This window comes from Varroa destructor, unplaced genomic scaffold (genome assembly GCF_002443255.2).
Source record: "Varroa destructor unplaced genomic scaffold, Vdes_3.0 BEIS01000003.1, whole genome shotgun sequence".
Classification (NCBI taxonomy): domain Eukaryota; kingdom Metazoa; phylum Arthropoda; class Arachnida; order Mesostigmata; family Varroidae; genus Varroa; species Varroa destructor.
The window spans coordinates 52,783,677-52,807,967 of record NW_019211456.1 but is presented as its reverse complement, the minus strand read 5'-3'; the positions used below and the strand labels follow the sequence as shown (position 1 = coordinate 52,807,967).

Genomic DNA, 24,291 nt, shown 5'->3' with positions numbered 1-24,291 from the left:
CCAAGACATAGCACTAAAATAAACGGCATAATTTCGAATAACGTATGTCGTTTCTAAGGACAATTTCATATCCAGATATCCCTACTAAGTAATGAAAATTATTTTACTAAAATAAAAAAATATGATGCGATACTAGATCACAGACCAATCAGTTAGATACAGAAGGAAATGTATTTAGATTTATGATATAGCAAAGCCGGATATGAGCATTGACATCTGAACAGCAAGCGAAGATTTAGGTTAGAACCATAAAAGTATTAGCGATAAGGAAAAAGTAACGAGTATCAGGACCGGACGTTATATTCTTGGATAATACTGAGTATTTGGTACTTGACGCCATCTCATCCTGCCCTCGACATGAATCTGCTCGTATGTTTACCTCTAAATGATTTGAACACCGCCGTAAAAGGTAACAGGGGTACTTTTATTAGCGAAAGCGCCTTTCTCAGTGGAGGCTATATTAACGAAAAATTACAAAACAAATAATCCTATTTGTATTTCTTAGGGAGTCTCTTGAAAATATAAATAACAAACATCAAATGCGCAGTACACAATTGTTTCCTACTTTTTACAAATTCAAATGCATTCTTCTTTGATATTTGCAAACCTTTGGCAATGCCATTCCACAGATAAATTTATAGTCGCTATTGCCGCAATAGCGTTCATACCGCACCGCAAATTCAGTTTCCATTAAGTTACTCTCTCTGTCCCCCGTCTATCCCCCGGTGTCAACTCTTGGTCGAAAACGACCGCACATCTTATCCAGTTTTATCCAGTAGGCCCATGTCCTGACTTTCTCGAGGCCACCAGTTAATGACGATTGGCGGATTCCTGTTCGTATGCGTTAGGCGGCACATGGCAATACATAATGCTAATGCATGAGCAGGAGACATTAACAGCGAACGAAAGATATACACAAGCCGACACATACGTAGATACGCGGATGGATAGGATTGCGGTCAGCGCTAGCGGACGAGTACTACGGACAACACAGAAAAGATGCCATCATGCATACTTTAACGTATCGCTAGCAGTACTTCACTGCGATTGTCAACACGACCGCTATTCGCTTTGCCTACTAATTCGTCAAGTTCTACCACAGATTGCTGGCGCAATCAGAACAGACCAGGCGGGTCCACCGTCCGTTAGCGTTACTAGCTCGCTCCTGTCTGTCAAATCTAACTTATACTAATGCAAAACACGCACATAAGGCCTTTGAATTTAATACATATAATTACCAACTAACTCCCTTCGCACACTTCTCTGAACACAAGTTAGCAGCAGTTTCCAGGTTCAGCAACAACCGCAGTGCCCACTGCTACGAACTTCTCACGCCCTTGCAAACTTCCCTGAAACCTTTTCCTCCACTTAGTTTATTCCTCCCTCATGTTACTTCCATTTGGTCATCAGCAGATGTAACCTCCTGTCCCGATGATGGCGCAGTAAATAACGAGTTCGCGTGTGGAACTTGAGAGACACGTGGCGGTCTGAGTTCGAATTTAGTCGTGTATATAGATCGTTTTTTGTTGTGATCCAGCCTCTTGACTGAAAGCCTGACAATGGTGCCGGACGGCAAACTCGAAAAATTTAAGTCTAAATGTAACTGTTCATCAACAATCTTTAATGAATAAATGAATGAAAAAGAGGAACATCCGAAACAAGTCAGAAAATCGAAAAAGCTCAAACATTTTCAAAAAGACTAATCGCGGCAGCTTATCTGGACGATATGATTTACAATTGATATCTTTTCCCCAAAATGGCACTATCAGTATTAAAAACTCAGCTGTACGTAGAGCTTTTTGGGCCATTTTAATTCGAGCTCTTACGAGTTTATTGGGAATTTCTCGTTTTTTTAATCAAAGCTTCCTATGAATTTCTCAGAGGCCGTATGAAAACTGGCAATAACGTAGGCGGCCCATTTCCGGTAAAAAAGCTTTAATAAGAGGTTCGTCTAAAGTGGAAAGATTGGATAATAACTGGTCTTTGTGCGACTTCCAAAAAGGACGCACTGTTGTTGGCCATAACTAATTTGCTGTTTGTTTCAAAAAGAACCGGCATTTATTTGGCGCCAATAGTAGAAAATGAATGCACATCCGCTACGATAAATAGCCCGCCATAATTTTCCCTCTCCACTCTGTAGACATTCCGTTTTCGTACTATTCCACATTTATATTTAGCTGCAGATACCAGTATCACCCAGTCTTCGACATCGTTCTTTAACGGTGTCTTCAGCTGTTTATGCTTATGCTTAGTATCAGTCTATGTTAATGAGAGGAAATTTCTTGGCGGGGACCACATCGTAGTAACCCGCCCGTCCTTTTTAAATAGAATCTGCCCATTTTATTGTAAATAGGGTGCAGTAGCCGGCGATGGCGGTGACTGAATCAACGAGTTTCAGTGGCTACAAAATAACATACGTACATATATAAATATTTAGTATGTCAAGGAAAATAAATATAGGTTGAAAAAAACCTTCGCTTTCAAGGCATGATCACGTTTCGCCATATAAAACACGCTAATTTTCCCTTTATTTTCCGCCCTTTATGCCGATTAACAATAAATAGGGCTGACATTGTTGCAGAGAGTGAAGCCAAGAGCCATCGTTGGCACCCTCGCTATATATGATTTAATCACTCCTAAGTGCTAGCAAGGCTCTGCACCGTAAGGGGTTGGGCTAAGCCTGCCGGAACTGGCCATCGACAAATGACATGGACCGTTTGCGCCTTACATATTATGAAAAAATAAATAGTGCTTCAGCTACTGCAGCGCGCTAGGAATTTCACCTATAGTAAGCCCTCGCTGGATCTGGTTCTACCGTTATCAGATGCAAAACCGCTCTAGTTGTCTGCAGGCTTTGTCCGCGTGTCTTACAGGAGGTGAACGGATCTGGAGGTCATCAGAAGTCACAATGCCATAGTGCGTCATTGCTGCTACGGCGGTCGTCCGTTGTCTTGACGGTGCGTAGCGCCACGTAAATGCTGCCATTGGGGCGTAGGATCTGAACGTGTCCGGCACATTACTACCTTACGACCAGCAGTGGCGTTTTCGTCCTAGTAGCGCGTGCATTATACTGGCGAAAGGCCACGGCAGCAGAGCGCTACTAGTAATATCGTAGTACCCGTACAACAACATCACCGTTGCAGCTATTGTCGTATTGTGTTGGTATTATGATCAACTTGGTGGGCCGTAGTCACAGTCGGCGACTGGCAACAATTTACTTCTGCATACAGTAACCAAAAAGAACTAAACTATATCTGACAAACCTCTATTTCCCAGACAGTTCTATTTTTATGTTTTTCGGAACTCTTACAAGGCAAATTTCGGATTGTTCTCATGCTAATTGAGTAAGCAAAACGATTTCTATATACAGTAGACTATATGGAGATGCACGGATGTAAGTACATGGGCCCATTGGCGTAGCAGAAGGTGTTAAGAATTGTTAACGTTACAACGTTCTACTAGTCCCACGATAAAAAAAAACACTAAAGAATGATAGACCTATTGGCTCTTACTGCAATACGCTAGACCTAAGATTTTATTTAATCGAGGTTTTCTTTTGTCGGAAAATTACCTTTTGTCGGACAAAAGGTTTTGGACAAGAGGACAAAAAAACCTTACTAATTTTCTTTCCTGACAGCCATTACGTCGTAAATATTTCGAGCAGTTAGTTTATGGTGCCGTTGCAATTGAACCTTGAATTGAATTCTGTAAATGCAATAGTAAGTTTATGAAAGACAGACAAACGTTGAGCTATTATATTTTTTGCATGCATAGAAAAATATGTCGTCTTCTTAAGATGAAACATTACATACGTGTATATAAACGTAATAAAATAAGCCTCTATAAGTGAACTTTTTCTAAGAAAGTATATCATTTTGAATACTAAATTGATAAACAGACCATATTTTTCGTTGATTAGTAAAAGTATTCTCCGGTCGACTAATTATCCTGATACAGGGTGAATTAATAAGGCATGCTCGCACATGCTGAGTATGTTACGAACTCATTCCAAACTAATTTAAGCACGAATGAACCAGGACTTCTCCGGGACATCATTTGCTTAGTTACGCCGTGGCAGAGTTCGCACTGAGACCGAAGCTTTTACGGGTAGTTAATTCCAAGCATGGGCAAAAAGTTCTACATACTTTTTGACGTATGCCTTAATTTTCCCATAGTCGTATGCAGAGACTGTGCGTATATTATTTGAGAGAAGCCCTCTCTCTACTCGTTGAGGTTTTGTTATCTTCAGATAGAAAGTTTCTCTCGCGGATTAAACATTAATTCGATTCGCTGTATGTAGTCAATATGGCGGGTAGCAGACCTGCGGATCGATAGCACTAACAATCTGGCTGACAGGTGAAGATTTTTGCGATGCCAATATCAGTACTTGTCGCACGCTTCTAAATAAATAATTTAACAAAATCGGCCGTTTATAGACTTGATGTTATTCATCTTAGTTCAATATGCTCTTTCTACATGATACGAATAAAAGATAAGCTATTTGCATAGCTAGTATCATGTGTATCCATATAAAATATATGCATCCAAAGTGGTTGGTTAATAAAACGTCTACGGCTAGATACGTCAGCTTAGGCCCAAGACGGTAGCATAGGCAGTATAGGTGTCTGAACCTAAGATGGGTATATGATACACAGAAAGGAACAGAACAGATGGTACTAATTACTTGTAACATGCAACAAGTTGTTTGATGATGTGGGATATCAGCTATTAGGGCTCTAATCTCCACACAAATAACCTATCCCGATCACCTCAGCGAACACGAATCCTTGTTGGATATCATATCTACACTGAAGACACATTTCGAGTTGATTGTATGTTACTGTTTACATACGTTAAGTAATAAATAAATCGACTTCATCGTGTTAATGAACTCCTAAGCCTTTACACACGGACATAATTCTGATGGTAATCAACAGCATTTGCCCATGGGCGAAATAGTAATAGTGACCTTTATTTTACTAAAAGATACAAAATGTCACTTGCCACTTTTAACCTCACACATTTGCGATCACCCCTTTAAATAATGGTGCGCGCTAGTTTTTCTAGTCCAAGACCATGGTATGTGAGGCAAGTATCAGGACCGTTGTGAAGGTATACAATAATTGATTTATTTGCGTTCAAAAACCACCATTCCGTTTACCGCTTATATTCATGTAAGCTCATGGGTGTCTACGAGCTGGTGAGTTACGTCAATGTGCAGTTCTACATGAAAAAAAACCGTATTGCTAAGGGTAGGCGCTTCTACAATTTTCTACAACAACCAGAGGAACCTTGTCACCCTTATTTCTGCTCTGTGTTGCCAAAATATGACCTCTACATAGGTGCCATCTAAGTAAAGCCTTTATCCCTTGGCGCCTGGCGTGCTGCTGTCTTTCCTAGAAGACGAGGCGCCAGCTAGTCACTTCCAATTATAGTGGAATTATCATTAGTTTCATTTTCCACAACTATCCATGTTCATGCGCGTTCACGCCTATCTCTCAGCTTCTGACTTAGAAGCTTTTCGACGACTTTTCGAGACAACTCATCGAGGGAACAAACGAATCAGCGACCAAGTAGAATTTTTCGCTGTTTGTGCACGATAAAACTTACATAGATGCATGTAGCAACTGTACACAAACACTCAAATGGCAGCGTTTTTTTTTTTCTATGGCATTACCAGTTGTTCATTTTACGCAAACGGGTTTTTAGAATCAACTATTTTTGGGTATACCATCAAGAAATTGCCCTTTTTTGGGGGGTCTAACCGGAGCAAGCCTTGCCGAACTCATCTGAGGTTTCTCTAACAGACTTATAAAATGGCGGAGCAATTATACAGGCGTCTATTAACCTTATAAAAATATTTAATGACTTATACATTTAACGATGTTGTCAATTCCTTATTTTCCTTAATTATTTTATTTTCCTAATTATAAGTAACTGGAACTAATTTTTGTCGACGCTGAGATTCGAACCTAAGCGGCAGGATGCTTGTTGGCTCTGGTTACGATGACACGCTATTCATCAAATAGATACGCAATAGCGGCCCAGATCACGCTGCTTCTACAAATTTAGCGATTTCTAGATAAATGAAAAGATCTCGTCATAAATTTTCTTCTTGTTCACATTTGCCGATTAGTTGGAGTTGCTTCGCTGCGAGACGTTCCCATTATACTGACGGCTAAGGAGAGCTTCTCTTTCGCTCCTAAGTCTCATGCAATAAGTGACAAATTGCTTTGTAAACACAAGCAAACATCAAATTCTGACTTAGCCAATAATCAAATTAATGAAGGACGTAAATCCATAGGTTACGGGTTTGCATTAGCGCTACTTTTTCCTTTGGCGGAAGAATCAAACGCTAGCTGGTCTTGCTAGGTGACACGTGTTGTTCCTGATACATTTTTGCTACGTTTCCCCCCATCACGCAATGAAGTTGAATACAAACATACATCGTCCTACTTTTAATGTGAGTTCTAGTTGCAGTCAAATGTAGAGAAAATCAGCCCGTATTGTGACCAGTGGAAAAGGGAACACGCGCACTTTATGCCTTTCTCTTTTTGCGTCGGTTTTCTGTCTCGATGTGTGCTTACGTCACCGTTTTTAAGGGTCGCACTAATTGAAGTCGAATGGCATGAACACTTCATTAATCTTTTTGTTAAAAACTTTTAACGCAAATCCCAGCACGTATTTTTTTGACAACGTAGTATACAGATTTAAGTTAAGTAGCTAAGAAAGTAGCTCAGTTAGGTATGTCAGAAGAGTATCGACGAAACCAACCCTACTGCAAATGCTTGTCCAGACTTATATTACATCACATAGATGGGCCTTATCGTTCCAAAGCACTGGGCAGGTCTAACGAATATAATACAGACTACTCGAAATCTGCCTTTACATAAACATTTTACTGGTGCTTAGGATAGCTGGAATCTAAGGTCAGAAGGAACTAAAAAAGACGACAATGACTAATAACAATATGATTCTTAGATGATAATGCGAAAAACCGTTGTATTAGAGGACTCGTAGCCCGAAACATAAGCCAGTGCCAATGTTACTCTAGTCTTTACGTGCAGTGCTATTGGGGGAAACCTAATTCTACGATCAAACGAACCGAGATCCAAAACGTTGTAGAGTCCTTACTGAGGGTCTTTAGTTGAGTCACTAATGAGAAACATAGCGGTTTCTTTCCAACGATTTATGTCTTATCGGCACATGCTCTATGATAAAACACTAGTCAACAATGCAAGAGATACTCAGAAATAAATGGCCGGAGGTTCTAGGGCAAAGCGCCGTAACGCAATACTTTCCATCCTGAATACTGAAATTCTGCCAAACGACTAGCCGACACATAATTTTAACTGACAAGTTTTTCTTTGTAGAACTTTTTAGTATAAGTAGGCGAACTAGCATGTATTTAGAGCGATTCAAAAGCTGCAAAGCATGCCGCGCCTCGCCTACACGATAAGTAAGCTAGCTACAAAAGAACGGTGTGTACCAAAATAGATCGCCATACTACCTAAACACAGATGGCACGGGAACGTGCTGACAATTGACAGACGCTGTATGAGCTGCGTGCGATATTAATCGTGCGTCAAAGCGTGTTCAGCGAGCTAGTACGCGCAATGATTTCGCCGACTATGCGTTTCGCCTCCGGCAACGCCGACTGTTGCAACTCACTAACGCTTCCATCTAAACACCGGGTCGCCACACGACCCGTTGTTGACTTATTGGCTACGCAGCAAGCTTCATACACCTTGATAGTAATATGATGAACTCATTTCATTTACATCATGTTCTCGAATCTTCTCAAATGGGGATAAGCCTGCGCATATCATACATCTAGCCCATGTTTTATCACATACCACAATTTGTTTGTGACGCTTGATCGCCAATTTTAGCCAGCAGTTACTTATTGTTGCAGAGCACGACATCCCGCATTTCCTAATATGTTTGTATCGCTGACTTCCAAAAGTACACTTGGTGGGACCCGTTCAAGTGCAAACAAGTTAGAATCGTTTCGCCGTAACTTGATTGCGAAATTCGATTTGTAAGTAGCGTGCGCTCGATATCCGACGGCAAAGGATTCAACACTCCGGACTCCTAAGACACTCTTTCGTCTTAAATTGGCTTTTTGCCAGGCTAAAACATCGTTCTAAGGAACGCCCGGAGCTATATAACAAAGGTTCCTACAAGCCATTTTGAACGTCGCAATACAGGACTCCTAACATCGTTTTACAAAAAAAAAACCTTTTACACGTATACATATGTAATAAGATTTTATTAAGAAGAAATTAAACAATTTGATAGCTAAGGCACCGTTTGGAGTCTCAGGCAGCAGGCAGAGACCCCATCACTTGAAACGACTTACAATACTAATAGGCTTTATCTTTCAAACAATAGAAATGAGTAGAATTTATCTGCTTTCAGCAATTTTTATACCCATTAGGAAATTTCAGTCAGTCCATCGAATTTAATTCGTTCGCTTTTGTTAGTAGAAGTCGAAAATTTAATATAAACAGGTTAGCAACACAATGTCCCGATATCAGAGTGAGTATCTATAACCATTTGAAACATTTAAAGCATTTTGCTTCATATGGGTTGTATGAGTCTTGTTGAGTTCATATAAATAATTTAAAAGATAGTAGTATCAAGGGACCATCAGTGGCCTGATATTTATCACAGTTTCCCTCGGATCTGTGGCGCCTACATGCGTTGTCAGACTCATGGAGATTTGGTTTTCTGCAGAGTTTACGATGGAACCCACATATGGTAAAATCAGCAACGCTATATCTATTTAGCCGGCTCGTCCCTTTCTGCTCGTTGTTCCTCATCGCGTCCTCAAGAAAAAATCCCCACTAATCTCCGCGATTCTTCTGCTAGTTCTTAAGATTGGTCTTGAGGGCTTCCTTTACTAGAAGCCTGAAGCGACGACATAGGTTTTCGGACGGGATGAAATGCCTAAAGGCGATGCCGAACATAAAACTCGAAACCTAGAAAGGTCTTTAGACAGCACTGGCGAATTGGCTAGGAGATACGCGAAGCGATTTCGTGTGACTACGTATAGTCTAAGCGCTTTTGTGAGGAAGGAGACTTTGATGCGATTTACTAGTTCGAGGTTTTCTATTGCAAGATCTTTCTAAATAAGACGTGTCCCATTCGTTACGATCACAACTGTTTTGAGGTCGAACAAGTCGAAAGCGGCTGTGAGGAACCAGCGATGGGGAGATCTGATTGCCCATATGGCCAATACTGCCTTTTGCACTTTTCGGGGACATGCACAGTGAAGCGTCTACCAAACAGAAATCAAAAGTACGAAAACCTGTTTACATAAGTAAAGGGTAATCAGGTTAGTAGCTGCTGTCTTGCTTCCCCTTCTAAACTTCAGATATCCATCTTGGTCAGGTTTACGAGCAATTCCAAATCTGTGATTAGCGGGTGGAGCTAAGCTAGAATTTGCTGCATGTACATATGACAAAGCTTATATATCACTGCACTTATATAAGCCATATATCACAAAATCGTCTGTACACAAGATCATTTCGACTGAATTCCTTAGCTTTCTTATTTCGTAAGGTAAAATTTTCATCAACATGGAATATAAAAGTAGGCTTAGGCTGTCTCACTGAACCAGGACAATTACCTGTATGAAAGGCGGAGTTCGGCCACTCCGTCGTCGATGGTTATCTTGTTCTATTGTAAAATCACAGCAAGAAGGTTGAGCACATTTATAGCATCCAACTCGACCAATGAGAGCATCCTCTTGCCTCTGAGCGCCCAAGTTGAAGACTGTTTTGAAGTGGACGAACACCGCTCATAGTGGATTGTGCGACCTGGCCAGTGCCCTTTTGACGTCACAATTCATGACGGCCGAGGAGCCATTCGGGTGAGCTGCCGTCATACGTTAGCTACACGATAGCTGAGCGAATCTCGATCCGTCTAAAAAATGTTTGCCCTTGCGACACATACTTTTGTCGACAGGTCGTCTGAAAAACAAGGTTAAAGGAAAAAACTCGGGCTATCTTGGCCATCATATACCTGAAGATCATCTGGGCCTCCCAGGCAAAACTCAAGGTTAATTGCACCGTGGTTCACGCTTCCAGAATGGAGGACCGTACCGTAAGGGGGAGAACTTCAACCAGATGTTGTCTCTAAGTTTCGACAATCATAACGTCAGACACATGGCGAATTTCGTAGGTGCACTCTAGAAGCTTGCCTATACCTAGGCGTCACGACGGGGTTTGCCGTGCGATAGCCTACGTAGGTGCAACCTAAATAGCGGGTTCTACCGCCATTGCTATAGATGCGTAATGTTTGCGCTTCCAACAAAGCATGATTTTCATTCTGCAACTTTACCTTATCCCTGGTTATCCTTGTCGTAAATATATCGATAATCAAGGTTTATTCGAACAGTGACTTCCCTAAAAAAAACAGTGTGGAAGTAAGGTTAATTACCCAGCAACTAAAGTCTGCGAGTTTGTTTTAAAGTAGCGCAGCTCGAATTCGGCTGGTCGAAGAGAGCATTAAGGTCGTCCGCAATGATTAGAGGAAAGGAAGAATTACAGAGCAGTGGTTCGGGTCTACAAGTACATGCGTTTGTTTCGAATAAGCCAGCAGAGTATCGGCTGCTACGAGGTTTAATCGCTGGTTACGCAGGGCGATGACGTTATTCTCCGCCAGGCACGATGTAAGCTTGCCTATTTTATGATTGCAGAAAGCAGAGATTCTTCCACTTGGCTAGTTTAGTCTGTTACCCTTTATTGCAGGGCAGTTCATAAAACAGTAACGCGGTAAACTAGAAGGTTGCCCAATGTTTTATTAGCACGAGAATGTCTATACTGTCTAAAGCTTTTGGAAAAAAAAAACGTTTTTTTTTAATCTGGCCTCGTTGCAAGTTCAGTGATTGTCTTCGCGAGCGGCTGCGGCGATTCAGCCGGACTTTTAGTCATCAATGCTGCCAGGACTTGCTTTATGAGGTCCTCGACCGTTAAGGCGGGAAGGACTGGTTGGCAGTGGTCCAACTGTTCGGTCTAGCGCTGCCTTTCCCATCAGCTGTTCTCTAACGTTGGCTTCGCTCTAACGTTGTGGTTCGTCCCTTTAAAGCTAAATCGGCTTCTAGAACGTTCGGCTTGGGAAGTCCAGTTGAGCTGGGTGGGTTTGTTGTTTAAGCCTCTCGTGCTCTTTTCATCGATTTCTCTTAGGTAAACATCTTCTGGATCCTCACCCTTCGTTTTCCAGGATTCTTATGCCTAAAAAGGACCTTATCCTTCTGTCAATGTTGCGGGCGATCTTTCCGGTCACCTTGCCATTATAGCTGTACCGTTCACCCTTAACGACCAGCAGCTGTTATATGGAGAGCGGAAGAACTGAGGATTTCGCATTTTCTTGACCAATTTTCTTCGTAATAATAGCATTTGCCAATTTACAGCTCTGGCTAAAAAAAGGAGCCGAGAGCACAGTTCCTCTGACCGGGATCGCAAAGTACTTTATAATCTCGAAAAACTCTCTACCTTACTGATATATCTGCTGTTCTCAAAGTCATTCATGATAATCGGCCCATAAGAACACTGCAATCGCCTTATCAATGATATTAATATATTTCTGTGTTTCCCACACGACACTGCCTAATTTCTGACAGGTCATTTTCGAAAGTGAAAATATTCTTTTTCGGCACCGCACCCATAGTCACTAATGTTTTTTTAGGAAACATTTTTCTCACCATGGGCCGAGGGGCTTCACGATGCTGCTGCCTCCTACTAGCGTTGTTTTACGTGGTTAACAAGGGTCGGGCCGTTCCAGGCTCACCTGGAGATGTTTCGTACTTTAGGGTACGCAAACGTCAGCAACACCACATCCTTTTCTTTCAAATGTATGTTTGACACTTGCCCTTCTAGCTCCAAAACTCGATGAGATAGGACGATCACGAAATCTATGGATTCATGCTCTTTGCCTTTACATTTTTTTTTTCAGAAATATGTTCCTCACATAGCAGGAAGCAATTATATACTTATTGAAAAATTTGTATCTCAGTAATTATACTGCAGTAGACACACCACACAAAAGCTGTTTTTTCATAGGAGGTAATAATTGTAATCCTGTTTGTGTCACTGAGTCAGCTGAAGTTTAACGGGGCTTGAGCTGGCTAGTGAAGTAGATGAGGCTACTGGTTAGTTGCTCTGACCCCACAAGGAGCAATGGGATCCCTACGATTCGAAATGAAGACCGTAGAAAAGCAATTTAAACGTAATCTTACGGAAAGACAAAATTCAGCAGTCTTAAACGTGTAAAAGCCAATTACGTCTTGCCATTACTCTTAGCAAGTTACAGCAATAAGAAGGTCCATCTTTCTTCACGTGAGGAAAAATACGGCATTCGCCCCTTAGAGCGTCCTTATCGTTTACCTTTTTATTGTACAGTGTTGACATGGCTTATCATGGCTCCCACGAAAAACGTTTTTCGTGAATACTAATTTCATCAGGACCGAACCTATACACTGCTCGAAGTCGTTTGATTCGCCAGTTTGCAAAAACAAATTCATTAATTTGCTTATGATAATAACTAACTTGCAATAAGTTGTAAGACTATTTTTTTTTATGTTACTATATCTTGACCTCCAATCAACAAATCTCCAGTTCCTTGTTTGGATAATATCATTGTTTGGATCTTTGTGATTTGTACTTTTTAGCTGTATCACGCTTATTGCCCGGTCACTTGGTCCGTCTCAATGCAGCTTTATTTCCCAGATTAAATTACCCTTAAACTAGATAAAGCTGCGAAACACAACAGCCTATACAACCCGCTGGCTGAAATATGTACGTGCGCATGTGCGCACGCGTGTATTTAGGGAGAGAAAGCGCGCGGGTAATTTATAAGAAAATGATCACACAGAAAGGAACTTGTCCTTCTGGATAGCTAGGAGCCAAGAAAGGAACGGACATTAAACCACTATACCTCGCGCACACCTTTTCCCTTCCTTGTCGGCTAAAAGGATAACGATGCCGACAACAGATGGGGGCATCCTGACTCAAAACAGCCTTCCATCCCTGATTCTTCCTAGGATAAGGACCTGTCCTTTCAGTAGCCGCAAGTGGGAGATTTGCGACCACACCCATGAGGCGCGCACAGCTTCTTCTACACCAGCTGTAGCGTTGCCCCTCTTTCTGTTCAAGCCTTGTATAGCATCATGTCTATCTGCTGCTTGTTACTCCTAAGGCAATACGGGGTAATATAAGATGCCCCGGTTAAAGCAACAATTCAAGCAGCAGCAGCTCGAAAGTTAAAGCCTGCTTTCTCATACAAAGTTTGGTTCCATCCCGCTCTGCCTCACTGCATCTAAAATTTACCCTGCCGCATGACGTGCCTTCAGCACGACGGCCTTTACCATCGACAGCACACACACATTGTAACAGCGCAACTTTTTGTCTCACTTTCTTTTGTCTTTCCAATCGGAAAAAGGGAAATGTTGCCGCTGTTTGACAACTCTAACGTTATGATCCTACTTTTTTGATATTAAATTTCTAACGATCATCATACCTTTGGCATTTTCGCTTTTTGTCCCTGTGTTCGCTTAATCCTGTCTTATAACCAAGACAAAAAGGAACTATTCGTATAGACTTGTATTAAGAAAAGGAGCACTAGGCGTTAGCTACCTTGCTTTCAATCCTTCCGCCAACCTTTTACCCAGATGTTTATTTTTTTTACGTAAAAATAGGAGAAGGAGGAGTGCCACGTCGGAACAACCAGGAAGACTTCCTTCGTTCAAAAATAAATCTCTTTTAGTAGACAAAGGCTCTCTCACTAGTCGCAATTCTGACGACAACCCACGTCACTTACATGATCTTGTATGGGAGGAAAGTCAACTGAAAGGTCACAGACCTCGAAAGATAAGTTGTATAGAAGCTTGTTGGTCTGTTGACCAGCAGTGAAAAAAAGAAAAAAAAAAAGCATTCTTTCTATCGATTGTCATTTTGGACTGGGGATCCACTGTGGATAGGGTCCGCTAAAAAATACACTTCTTGTCTTCTACTATCCGTTACCGATCGTTGCGGGAGTTGCGCTTAACCAAAACAAACGGAGACGGCAGGTCGAACTGTCTGTATAGGTACTTGGTTTATGCTGATGTTTGTAATACCAAACTCCAACACAATACATCTAATCTAAAAAAATCTAAATTTCTTTTAATAATCAACATAATGAATATCCTTTTAACGGCGCTGAAGGTCTACTAAAAGAAAAAAAGAACCATAATTGATAGCTCCATCATGTGGAAGCAGTTATGACCTTAACTAAGGCGGCTAGGGCCTTATTATCAGGCGGTCGATAGAAGTTGACAGCAATGGCAAACGTCCCTTTACGTTACTAGGAAAAACTATTACGGAAAATATTTGCATAACCGTTAGAATCAGTCATCTAAACATTGTTACAACAACGAGGTTAGTATCTAATCACTGAACTGGTTTACCGTAAAGTGAGAACGCTGGCGGAGAAGACTTTTACACAATAATATCCTATCTAGCGAAAGCCTGAGACAATTGCGTTTGTAAGCAGTGAATAAAGTAAAGCTTCCTAAAGATCCTAACGATTGCATGCAATTTTTGTCGTCGATGATTTTACCATATACCGATAATTATCACACTAACAAGTTCCTATCCGATAAAATCGAAAAGGAAAGTTACACGTAGATATTATGTAGCAGCGTAACTATAAAAGCTATTTGATTTTTCGTCATAAGCATACATTCTACCTAGGAAATAAACTGATAATAAATTCGTTTTTTTTTTTTGTTTCATGAATGAAGTTTTCGACTTAAGGTAGCTTATTTACAACGTGAAGATGGGAAAGAGTCTAAATGAAACTACGTTGAAAAATATAACGTTCTTTCTTGTTAGGTCAATAGATGTTGAGGAAGAAAAACTTAGTCCTTTCAGCTGATCTTCTTTTGTCCGAGTTTAAACTTGTACCGTAGGGTTGAAGAGTGTCATGTTCATATCATTCAATATGAGATGAAAAATCCGGCATGCGTTTAGTTATAACTTTGCTTAAAGCAGCAAGGTTGTAAGCTCAACATACGTTGCATTGAAATGGGTTATTTTACAAGAAGAAAAACAAACGTTCACTCCTGATTTCCCTGTACGCTACACAAGACCTGAAAGCAACTGATGACAATAATATTAAAGTACCATTGACATAGTATGAATGAACAAACCGCCATGCAAGGCTCTGTCGATAGTTTGGCTGGAGCTATACCATAAAAAGTCACGGTCGATAATTAGTTAAGAAATTCCATTTGCTTAAAGCCTGTCATCAGCCAAGAGGTGCATGTATCTGTCAGTTCAACGGTTATAGTAACAATAATGGCGCGGTAGAAGCAGAGTTTATACAGAACGAGCGAACATTCATACGTAGGATGGCATAGAATGTGATGTCGTTGACTCTGCAGCCCTGTTGCCCACGCCTTTCGATAGCCCTAGCATTCAGTGACGTCATAAAGATCGTAATAGCGCAATCGATTCCGCGGTCTAGCTGAACGGTTTTTAGCAGTGTACGTAATGGCACGAACGTACATTTTTCGATACCTAAAAACATATCAGACCCCAGCGCATTCTTATCAAGATAGGTTCAATGGTCGAAACGTATGTGCAAAATTCTTTCTTGCTCGGACTTTTATAACCATCAATACCTTGATATCATTGCCGTAAAAAGTAAAGTGCGTCTCTTCAAGCAGCTCCGGACGATCCACAAAAAAAGGTTGCCAAAGCACTATGATTAGCCTTAGAGAGATTCAAACAAGGGGTGCAGGCCTCAACAGTCAGTATCGTTGTCAATACACATATACAGATTATGCCTATGGACTTCGATTGCATAGATAATAGGTATATACTGCATGTATACACGTACATGTGTGATTTAGCTGAGCCTAAATTAGATTCAATACATTTATATATAACAGCATCTGTAATATCGTCTGTTTCCTCTGTACAATCTTACTAACAATGAATGCTTGCCACAATAGATCAACGTTATTACACTGGTCGGCGTGCCGTCCATAAGGACGCGGGTGGAATTATCTGAGCGGAAACTTGCTCATGTTTTATCTGCGGTAACTATTGCCCAGCTAAGCGTGCCCATTACCTGCTTGGACAGATCAACATGACGAGTCTCCATTTAAGCCTACCTTTTCAACTATCGATCGGATCCTTGGCGAAAACTACATCTTCTAAAATGGATCGGCCAACCGCCTATCTGATGGATCATACCTGCCTTAATTGTACACGTGCATCAGCCCAAACAGCCGAACCCATCTTCTTTATAACTTGTTATAAACAGATCCAATGATCTGCCGACTCTGTAAAGGAATATAATTCCATTTCGATGGTGGCAATAGTTCCAGAGGATAGCGTAGCTAATAATAATGGTAAGTTCTGCCGTACTTCAATGGCATAATTTTCGTTTTTGTAAATTGTAAATCGATGATAGATTATTGGCCCAAGCGCTACAGAAAAGCGTGTTCCTTAAAAGCACAATGAAACCAACAAGACACGGTAGTGAAATAACAAGTCGCTGCAAACGAAACGTGGGAACTTCTATTACTGCATACAAAATGTTCCCGTCCCACACGAATACCATCAACATTTAGATGTAATCAAAAATAAGTAATTGACGGTCATTCTAACGATAAGACGGCCTCTACTTGCATATCTGCTACCGATTGTTCTGCACGATACCTGTAGTGAGACATTCTATCAGTCATTGTCATTTCCCCACACTTTTGTTGCCGCCAACAGGTTTATAGGTTGAGAAAACATTAGTTTTAGTGGACGGCTTAAACGGTTGTCACAAGAACACCTGAAGCTTTCATGCACATAGCAACGTTCGATGGAAACGAAAGGTCTTAATGTAGGTTTCTTCGCTTTAGCATACATACGTGCTGGACATCGGAGCGAGGATCAGATGTTTTATTCTCAAGTAATAACAACGCATTCTCAGAATAAGATATATGCAGCCACTTACTAATCTGTCTATCTCGTACCAACTATTAGCCCTTAAGACTAAATGCTTGACAATTTTTAAATGTTTCGGTCTAATTCACGCACCCGATGTCCATGTTTAATCGATGGTAGGCTACAATCAATAAGTCAATAACATGTCAATTACCATAGCATATTGAAAATGAGCAAACCGATAAAACTAAAACGGTCAGCTCTCAATTACTACTATCCCTGGACCAGGAAGGAAGACTTAAGATTAGCTTTGTGCGTCCGTCACACAGCGAATGGCCCTTCAAGCCAGCCAAGGGCAAAGCTTCTACTAAGCATTACTATATACTTGAAACAGTAGTTCTATTATTTTTAACTGGCAAAGCATATCAATCCGAGGCAATCCTTTTCCATGGTTTGTGTCTACTTCAGCATTCTCGAACATTGAAGTGCTCACTAGAGATTGATCTCTACACACTAGTAAACAACATGCGAATAATTTTGTCTTCTGCTCGACTCCCGTGGGCAATGCAATGTTTGAAATAGCTAGTAACAGCGTTAATTGAAGGGGTTGACCTAATAAACGCTTGGTACGCTGCAGGATCAATAGAGACTTCATCAGAGTTCCGTATGCGTTTACTTCCAGTAATTATGGAAAATGTTCTGAAAATCCGATCCATGACAATCAGTCATGCCAGAGGTCATATTCCGAACGGTACAAATGAAACCGTGTCAAGTTAAATGTTGTACCATATTCATACTTGACTCTAAAAGAAATAACGCCGATATTTACCGACCCTTTTTTTCTGATAAATGCTTCGGGTGGTTTATTTAATTAACTGCATAGTACCAAAAGCTACTATAGGGTAATACATAGCTATTTGAGTTCTCTAGATTAATATTTAGGCCCAGATTGATACACTGGGACTAGGAGCATGTCGTACTGAAAATTTTCCGGTGTTTCTGCAATTCATAGTAAAACAGAACATTTGCTATTTGACCATGGATGCTCTCTTTGATGTGGCTTATCCACACGGCTTAACTACTCTTTGAAGTTGGCGATTATCGCGGAATAGAACTTTTTTAACTTTGAAAACGATTGCATAGCAATGTCTTGCTTTCCTTCGATGCAAGCAAACAGCACACGAAAGGGCGGCCTCTGAAAAGACTTCGTGGAATCGATAAGCACCTTATATGCTTTGTTTGTTTCCTCCTGAAGGCGATGTCAAGGGCTCTAGCGGTTCATTTACATCTGCGCAATGAACTCTCAAGGCAAGTGAGCCACATATTTACTCAAGAAAGCCAGGAATTCTTCGTCTTTTGTCGTAGTCCGAAGCATTTCCTCTCATCAGTTGAAATTTGCACCTCTAAAATGTCTGGCACAATTTTTCTGACATTACAGGCTGTGTCTCCACCTTACAAAAATCTTTATACTCTTAAAATTCTAGAGTACGTCAGTTTTAGAGCTCTTCTCGCGTTCATTTTTCGAGCCCTTAAAAATAGCTACCCTCCTGTAGGCAATGTGGCTGACTCAAAATAGCTTACAGAATCAACTTGTCTAATTCGAATCTTATCGCGTCCTCATTGGGGAAACTTAAACTTCTTTAAAATTGAACGAAATTACCTATGTATTACCTTAAAGGGTTTCAGACATGTAAAGAGTTGTAAGTTTTCCGGATCTTCGTTACTTTCCTACTATCATGGTGCCGAATTTCTTATATAAAGTGAAACTTTTTATACTTAATAAGACAGTTTTATTCCATTCTACTTACTAATTTGCGTAAAATCCTGTGATGAACTAGTTCAACTTGTATGAATCATATTCATAGAGACCATGTTATTTTTGGATCATCAGTCACTTTTTAATTCTGAGGAAAGACATCTTTTACTATAGGCGAACATCGCCGAGATACAGAGCTATTCACTCGAGGCTGTTCACCTGGAATAGCGGTGCCTGTGACGTTACCAACGACGATCATTACCAACTATGGTCGCAAATGAACTAAAGAGATCTCCAAACTTATTCGGCACATGATGAAATCAATTTTTAAAAAAGTTGAATTGAAATTGTATTGTTTTTTCCCTATGATGATACAACTTTTCTAGCCGTATTTGTTACGTTCTACCATCACGACCCTTATACCACTAATCAGCATCGATTTGAATAGAAGTTGCGGCTAGCTGCCGCCATTACAGTTAATTCTTGCGATGATTTCCTTCGAAGTCAAGTTTTTCTCTTCTTTCTCAGTCAACGGTATTCCACGTTCAAGCGCAGGGTTCGTTGAAGCAAATAGACTACGGATATAGATCTGAATATACGTTCGCCATGTCAGACCCGCTACTGAAGGCTATCACTATGGCGTGGCAATAAACGGCAGGTTTAGAAGTTTACAACCCATATCTATATTTTTTCCTGTTCCAATGGTAATGCAAACGACCTATGTGAAACCGTGTACAATTATCTACAGTATGTAGAACTACGAGGTTATGTATCCTGTTCGTACGACAGATAAGATGAGTTTATTATATGACAACCAACAAGCAATACATTTGATGGCCCTATATGCGATATCGGTAAAAATGCGTAGAGCAATGCAAAATCGAATACACCATCAGACGTGTTTCTTGTCGATCCGAAAGTTCTGATAAGGAGAGGAGGAGGAAATCTAGGAGAGGTAAAAATGCTGCCAATTTCTAACAATAAACAACACATCCAGTGAATGGGTGGTTATGGGAACGAGCGACTACACCTCATGGCTTTCATAGTTCTAAGGACCTTCAGGAGTGAAAAGTGCTCTTGGTCGAAAGGCGGCCAAAGAAAAAATATCTGACACGTGGTAGCGGAAGTTTACCCAGTAGGGCAGCAGCGAAACAAAACAAGGTTAATATGATAATAGAGTCAAACGTGTCCACTCGCTAATGTGTGCCTAAGACTTCCTAAAAAGAAACATAGCCGTGATTTGTAATATATGGCAATACCCGTTTTTAGGACTTACCTCATCTCCAGTTTGGTTGATCTTATACTGCAACTGCTCCCCCTCGCTCATTCCTGCCATGGGATCGGCATCAGCCATGCTTGTGGCTTTTTACTGGTCTGTCCGGTAGCTTGTTTACAGCTAAATTTGCACCCGTCGACGGTGCAGTGCTGGAGCCCACAACGTGTGAGAACTCTGGGTCGATGTCGTGCCTCTTAAAAGGCACACTCCAGCTAGCGTTTAATGTGCTGAAAGCAAACATAACACGTGCAGTAACCTGTTAGACGGGTACATGTTTTCGTACGCGTTTTATCATATCAATGTTGACGAGACAGTATTTTGCAGGTGACAAGGAGGAAGATTTTCTGTTGTCCATCTGATTCTGCCCGCAGTATATTTATCCAACACCGAAAGCAATTATGAATCGCTCTTTTAAAGGTCGGGCTTCATCTAATATTAACTACACAAACTTCGGCAAGCTCTGTTGTGTTTAGCATGTGCCCGTAATATTTTGTATTTAAAAAGCAGCTGATCAGTGTTAGCAGGGTCTAATACCATGAGGTTGCGTTTATTTTTTGCTATTTTACATGGTATCTTTGTAGTAAGTTGTGCGATTTTTCGAATCTCCTACGCCTTTTATCTATTATATGCAGTGAAATAACTAATTTAATGCACCGACATACGGAGCTAAAACGATATAGCAAACATCAATGTTATTACTATGAAACCGTTAAGTATTTACTCCCTCCAATAGAATCTTCGAATTTTTTTAAATCCAACCGGGTAATGGCCCTATGTTTAGAATAATCCTTCCAAGAAATTATACCAACTGTCGAATTTTACCTGTCCGATAAAGTGCCACGAAGCTCCTGATTCATATGTCATTTTTCTGTGACTATATTTGGCAATTCCATTCAGGACTGCTGATCTGCCTGCGACGACTGACAGAGTAGGCTCCCCCCCCCCCGCCCGGAATCGAATTTGTATAGCCATTTTTACCAAAGCCATTCTTTTTATGCTTTCAATATATATATATAACTGTATAATTCATAGGAATTACGTACTGCCATGACACGGGTGCCTGGATAAACAAACCTAACTGTCCAAAGTAGGAAGGTTTCAACTGTAGTAAAATAATGAAATAAAGCTACAGTCTGTCTGAGGTTAACAACGGCCGCAAAAACACGTTTGGTTTGAGACGTTGACCCATAGATGTGATAGATAAAAGCAGATTATTGCCTTTAGTCAAACTATTTCATTGCTGCATTAAAGATTTCGAATGCAGCATCTCTGGTTCTCAGCATTAGTAAATAAAAGGTCACGTTGCTCACCTGAGCATTTACATGATGTCTGCGCCATAGCGAATAAACACGTTCTAAGTCTTCAGGCACACATTTAATATCCGTTACGCGATTGCTATACAAGAAGATCAAGGACATTGTTTTTTGATGGAAATAACCGTTCTGTAGTAATCGAATTGTTGTTAGAAAATTTCCACGACGCCAAAAAAAACCTCAAAGTTGGATACATGATCAAGGAAAGAAGATTTATTAAGGTTCGTATCGGAAGATACTTATATCACAAAATGAAAATTTCCACACAAGAGTCACGGGACGAATGTCTGTTTAACGAGTACTGGACCATGAATTAATCCGTCTAAGGCTTGTAGTGAAATATGGGTTTGGCTACATGTAAAACTCACATAAATAAGGTTTATATTTTGATTCTTCAGCTTTTTCATCTTTGAGTTTTGTTAATTTTTTCTTTCTTTGTAGCTTGCGTTGATGCGGCTTGACTTTACACCGAAATTATAGTACTTTTACCTTATGAACATTTACCATTTGTGTTACACTGTCATCCTTCAAAATTCGGTATTCCCTGTGCCTTGTATCTCATAGATGACTACGTTTCTCCGTTGTTTAACCATAAAAATATATTTTCCAGCGCCAGTCTATCGCCCTTTCTGTTTTCCCTATATTTATATTCTCAGTTCTATTTTTTGATGTAGATTAGCTCTCGCCTGGAACATCGTGTACCAGAGCCCGTACGTTTTCCTTGCTACGGTTCAGATTTTCTTGAGACCTTATAAACATTGCTCCTTCAGTCAATACCCTCTAACCTCTCATTTTCAAGCGACGTCCCTCGGGTAGAAGCTCTCCAAGGCCTTTTTTATCGTATGATCTCGTCCTTATAATAAAATCATGTAAATATTGTGCATCAGGGTGCATGTAGGCGTTCACATACACGACTGTCTATAAAGCAACTCACAGATTGAGAACGATTTAGACGATGAAAGTGTTATGAAGGTACTGGCCTTTTGCCTGAGGCTCTCTTCGAGGATATGCTGTTTCTAGGCCCACCATAATCGACTTTCTTTGTCCTTTTGTGTTTTTTTTGATCCTTCGATTCGCTCTTTCATTCCGAGCACAAGTTCTTTCAATGAGCGCAAATTGAAGTAATAGACGCCGCCAAGTCTACGGAACTATTTGGGGAACGTAGTTAACCCATTAGATAGATCTGGGCAGCCCTGGTCGGAAGGATCGCAGCAATGTGAGTAGAGACTGAAGACGAGACCAAGAAACGCAAATTTGCCAAGTCACTATGCAATTCAAAGAGACTCCGTTTTTACCTTTTCCTTCACCATTTTGCGATCTATTTGGAGCAGCGCAACTGAACCACTAGCTGGTCGACCTCAGTTGACCAAGATACGTTCAAATTATTGCGCATAGCCCAATTTTCGTTATCCAAATTCAGATCTGAAGCACGGAACTCGAGACCCACTTATCAGCCGGCGCTAGCAAAAACTTTGTAGACCCATTTGGGCATCAAGATGACCTCTTCCCTTGCGGTGGCAGTAATATCGACACCCGTTTTAAAAACTGCTTGATTACTATGTAGCCAAAAGGCACGCACTCGGTAGGCGATAGGTAAAACGAAAGTTGGCGTTTCCATTGGATGCAGTTCGTGCATTCTAATAGGCGAGACGGATGCATATCGAGTCGACAGGATGCCACAGACCTTCTTCTGCTGATTCGGAGCAGATTAAAAGCATAAAACTACTCTCACTGAGGATTCAGTCTGATCAGTAAGTCTGATCACGCAACGGACCTAATATGGTAAATCAGTAAAATTATGTTTCTCAAAATCTACATATATCTTGGATTGAAACAAATCGTACCCTTTTATGTGAGAATCATGCGCTTAACATTCAAATATAATACCAGAAGTAGTAACTTGGAATATCCATTGAAGCTTCTCCATTAATACGAGTGCCTGCAAACGCGCGTGCCTACATCTCCCCACAACAGACAAAAGATATATAAACCAATTAAAATGTATAACGTGGCACCATCATTTACAATATCATCATTATCATCCCCAGTTTTGATCAACTAAATGATGAGTGAAATCTGAAAAACTAACACAATAGGACCATTTTGTACTTTCTCGGTTTCTGCTATTGATCAAACAGATTGTTATAATGTAAAAGATTTTTATGACGTAACACGCCTCTTCGATATGAACACGAACGTAATGGTATTCACTACGATTTATAAATCAGCTATGAGAAAAGCCTTGCCAAAGTATAGAAAGCTATTATAAGTTTCAGCGGTACATTTTGTTCAGTTCTTGCTGTAACGTTTTTGAAATGAGTAAAATAATTGCTTAGAATTAGGCATAAGTAACAACATAATTAGCTTCGTTTTTATTGCAGGGATTCATCGTTGCTCGTAATTTTTCAATAAAATCATTGGCCTTTACGTGTGATACGGTAATCTCTTTATTCCAAAGATACATGGTCGAATATCGATTTAAGTAGTTAGCAAAATGATCGTAAAAGAGCAAAAAGTTACTTAAAATAAACACAATTATACACACTTTTGTAGATGTTTAAACATTACAATTCGAACGATATGCCAATCTCTTTATGTTCAAAATCTAGTTCACCATACCAATCTAGTCATATAATAAGCTAATAAAACAATATTAGTTTATGAACCTGAAAAAAAAATACTAAAAATACAATAAGATTCGTTTGATTGAGTGGCCTTGAAGTAATATTTAAATAAACAAAATGCGATTCTTATGATTTACGAACGAATAATCCTAAATTATGAGGAAAAAATTTGACATTACTCCCATAGCGTATCGTCACGTCGACTGAGCACAAGTGTAAGAGATCGACCCCAACTGCGGTCTTCACCACTGTACTTCACGTTGAATTCGTGCATTGATTTGATAGCTCATGTTATAACTATACCTTCGTCCCTGCAAAGATTTTGCAAGAAGATGCCCGTCAACAGTCACACAGGTTCCACCGTCATCCTGTCTTTACTAATGGAACCTTT

At 40.4% G+C, this 24,291-nt stretch overlaps 1 protein-coding gene across 1 annotated transcript in view; it reads right to left on the bottom strand.

The window, feature by feature from the left end:
• Snap25 (Synaptosomal-associated protein 25kDa) overlaps positions 1–24,291 on the bottom strand; it is a 287,198-nt gene that overhangs the window by 245,242 nt on the left and 17,665 nt on the right. The window contains exon 2 of the mRNA XM_022797715.2: positions 19,964–20,190. Coding sequence (XP_022653450.1) covers positions 19,964–20,041 — 78 coding nt within the window. The 5' untranslated portion in view covers positions 20,042–20,190. The remainder of the gene's footprint in view (positions 1–19,963; positions 20,191–24,291) is intronic.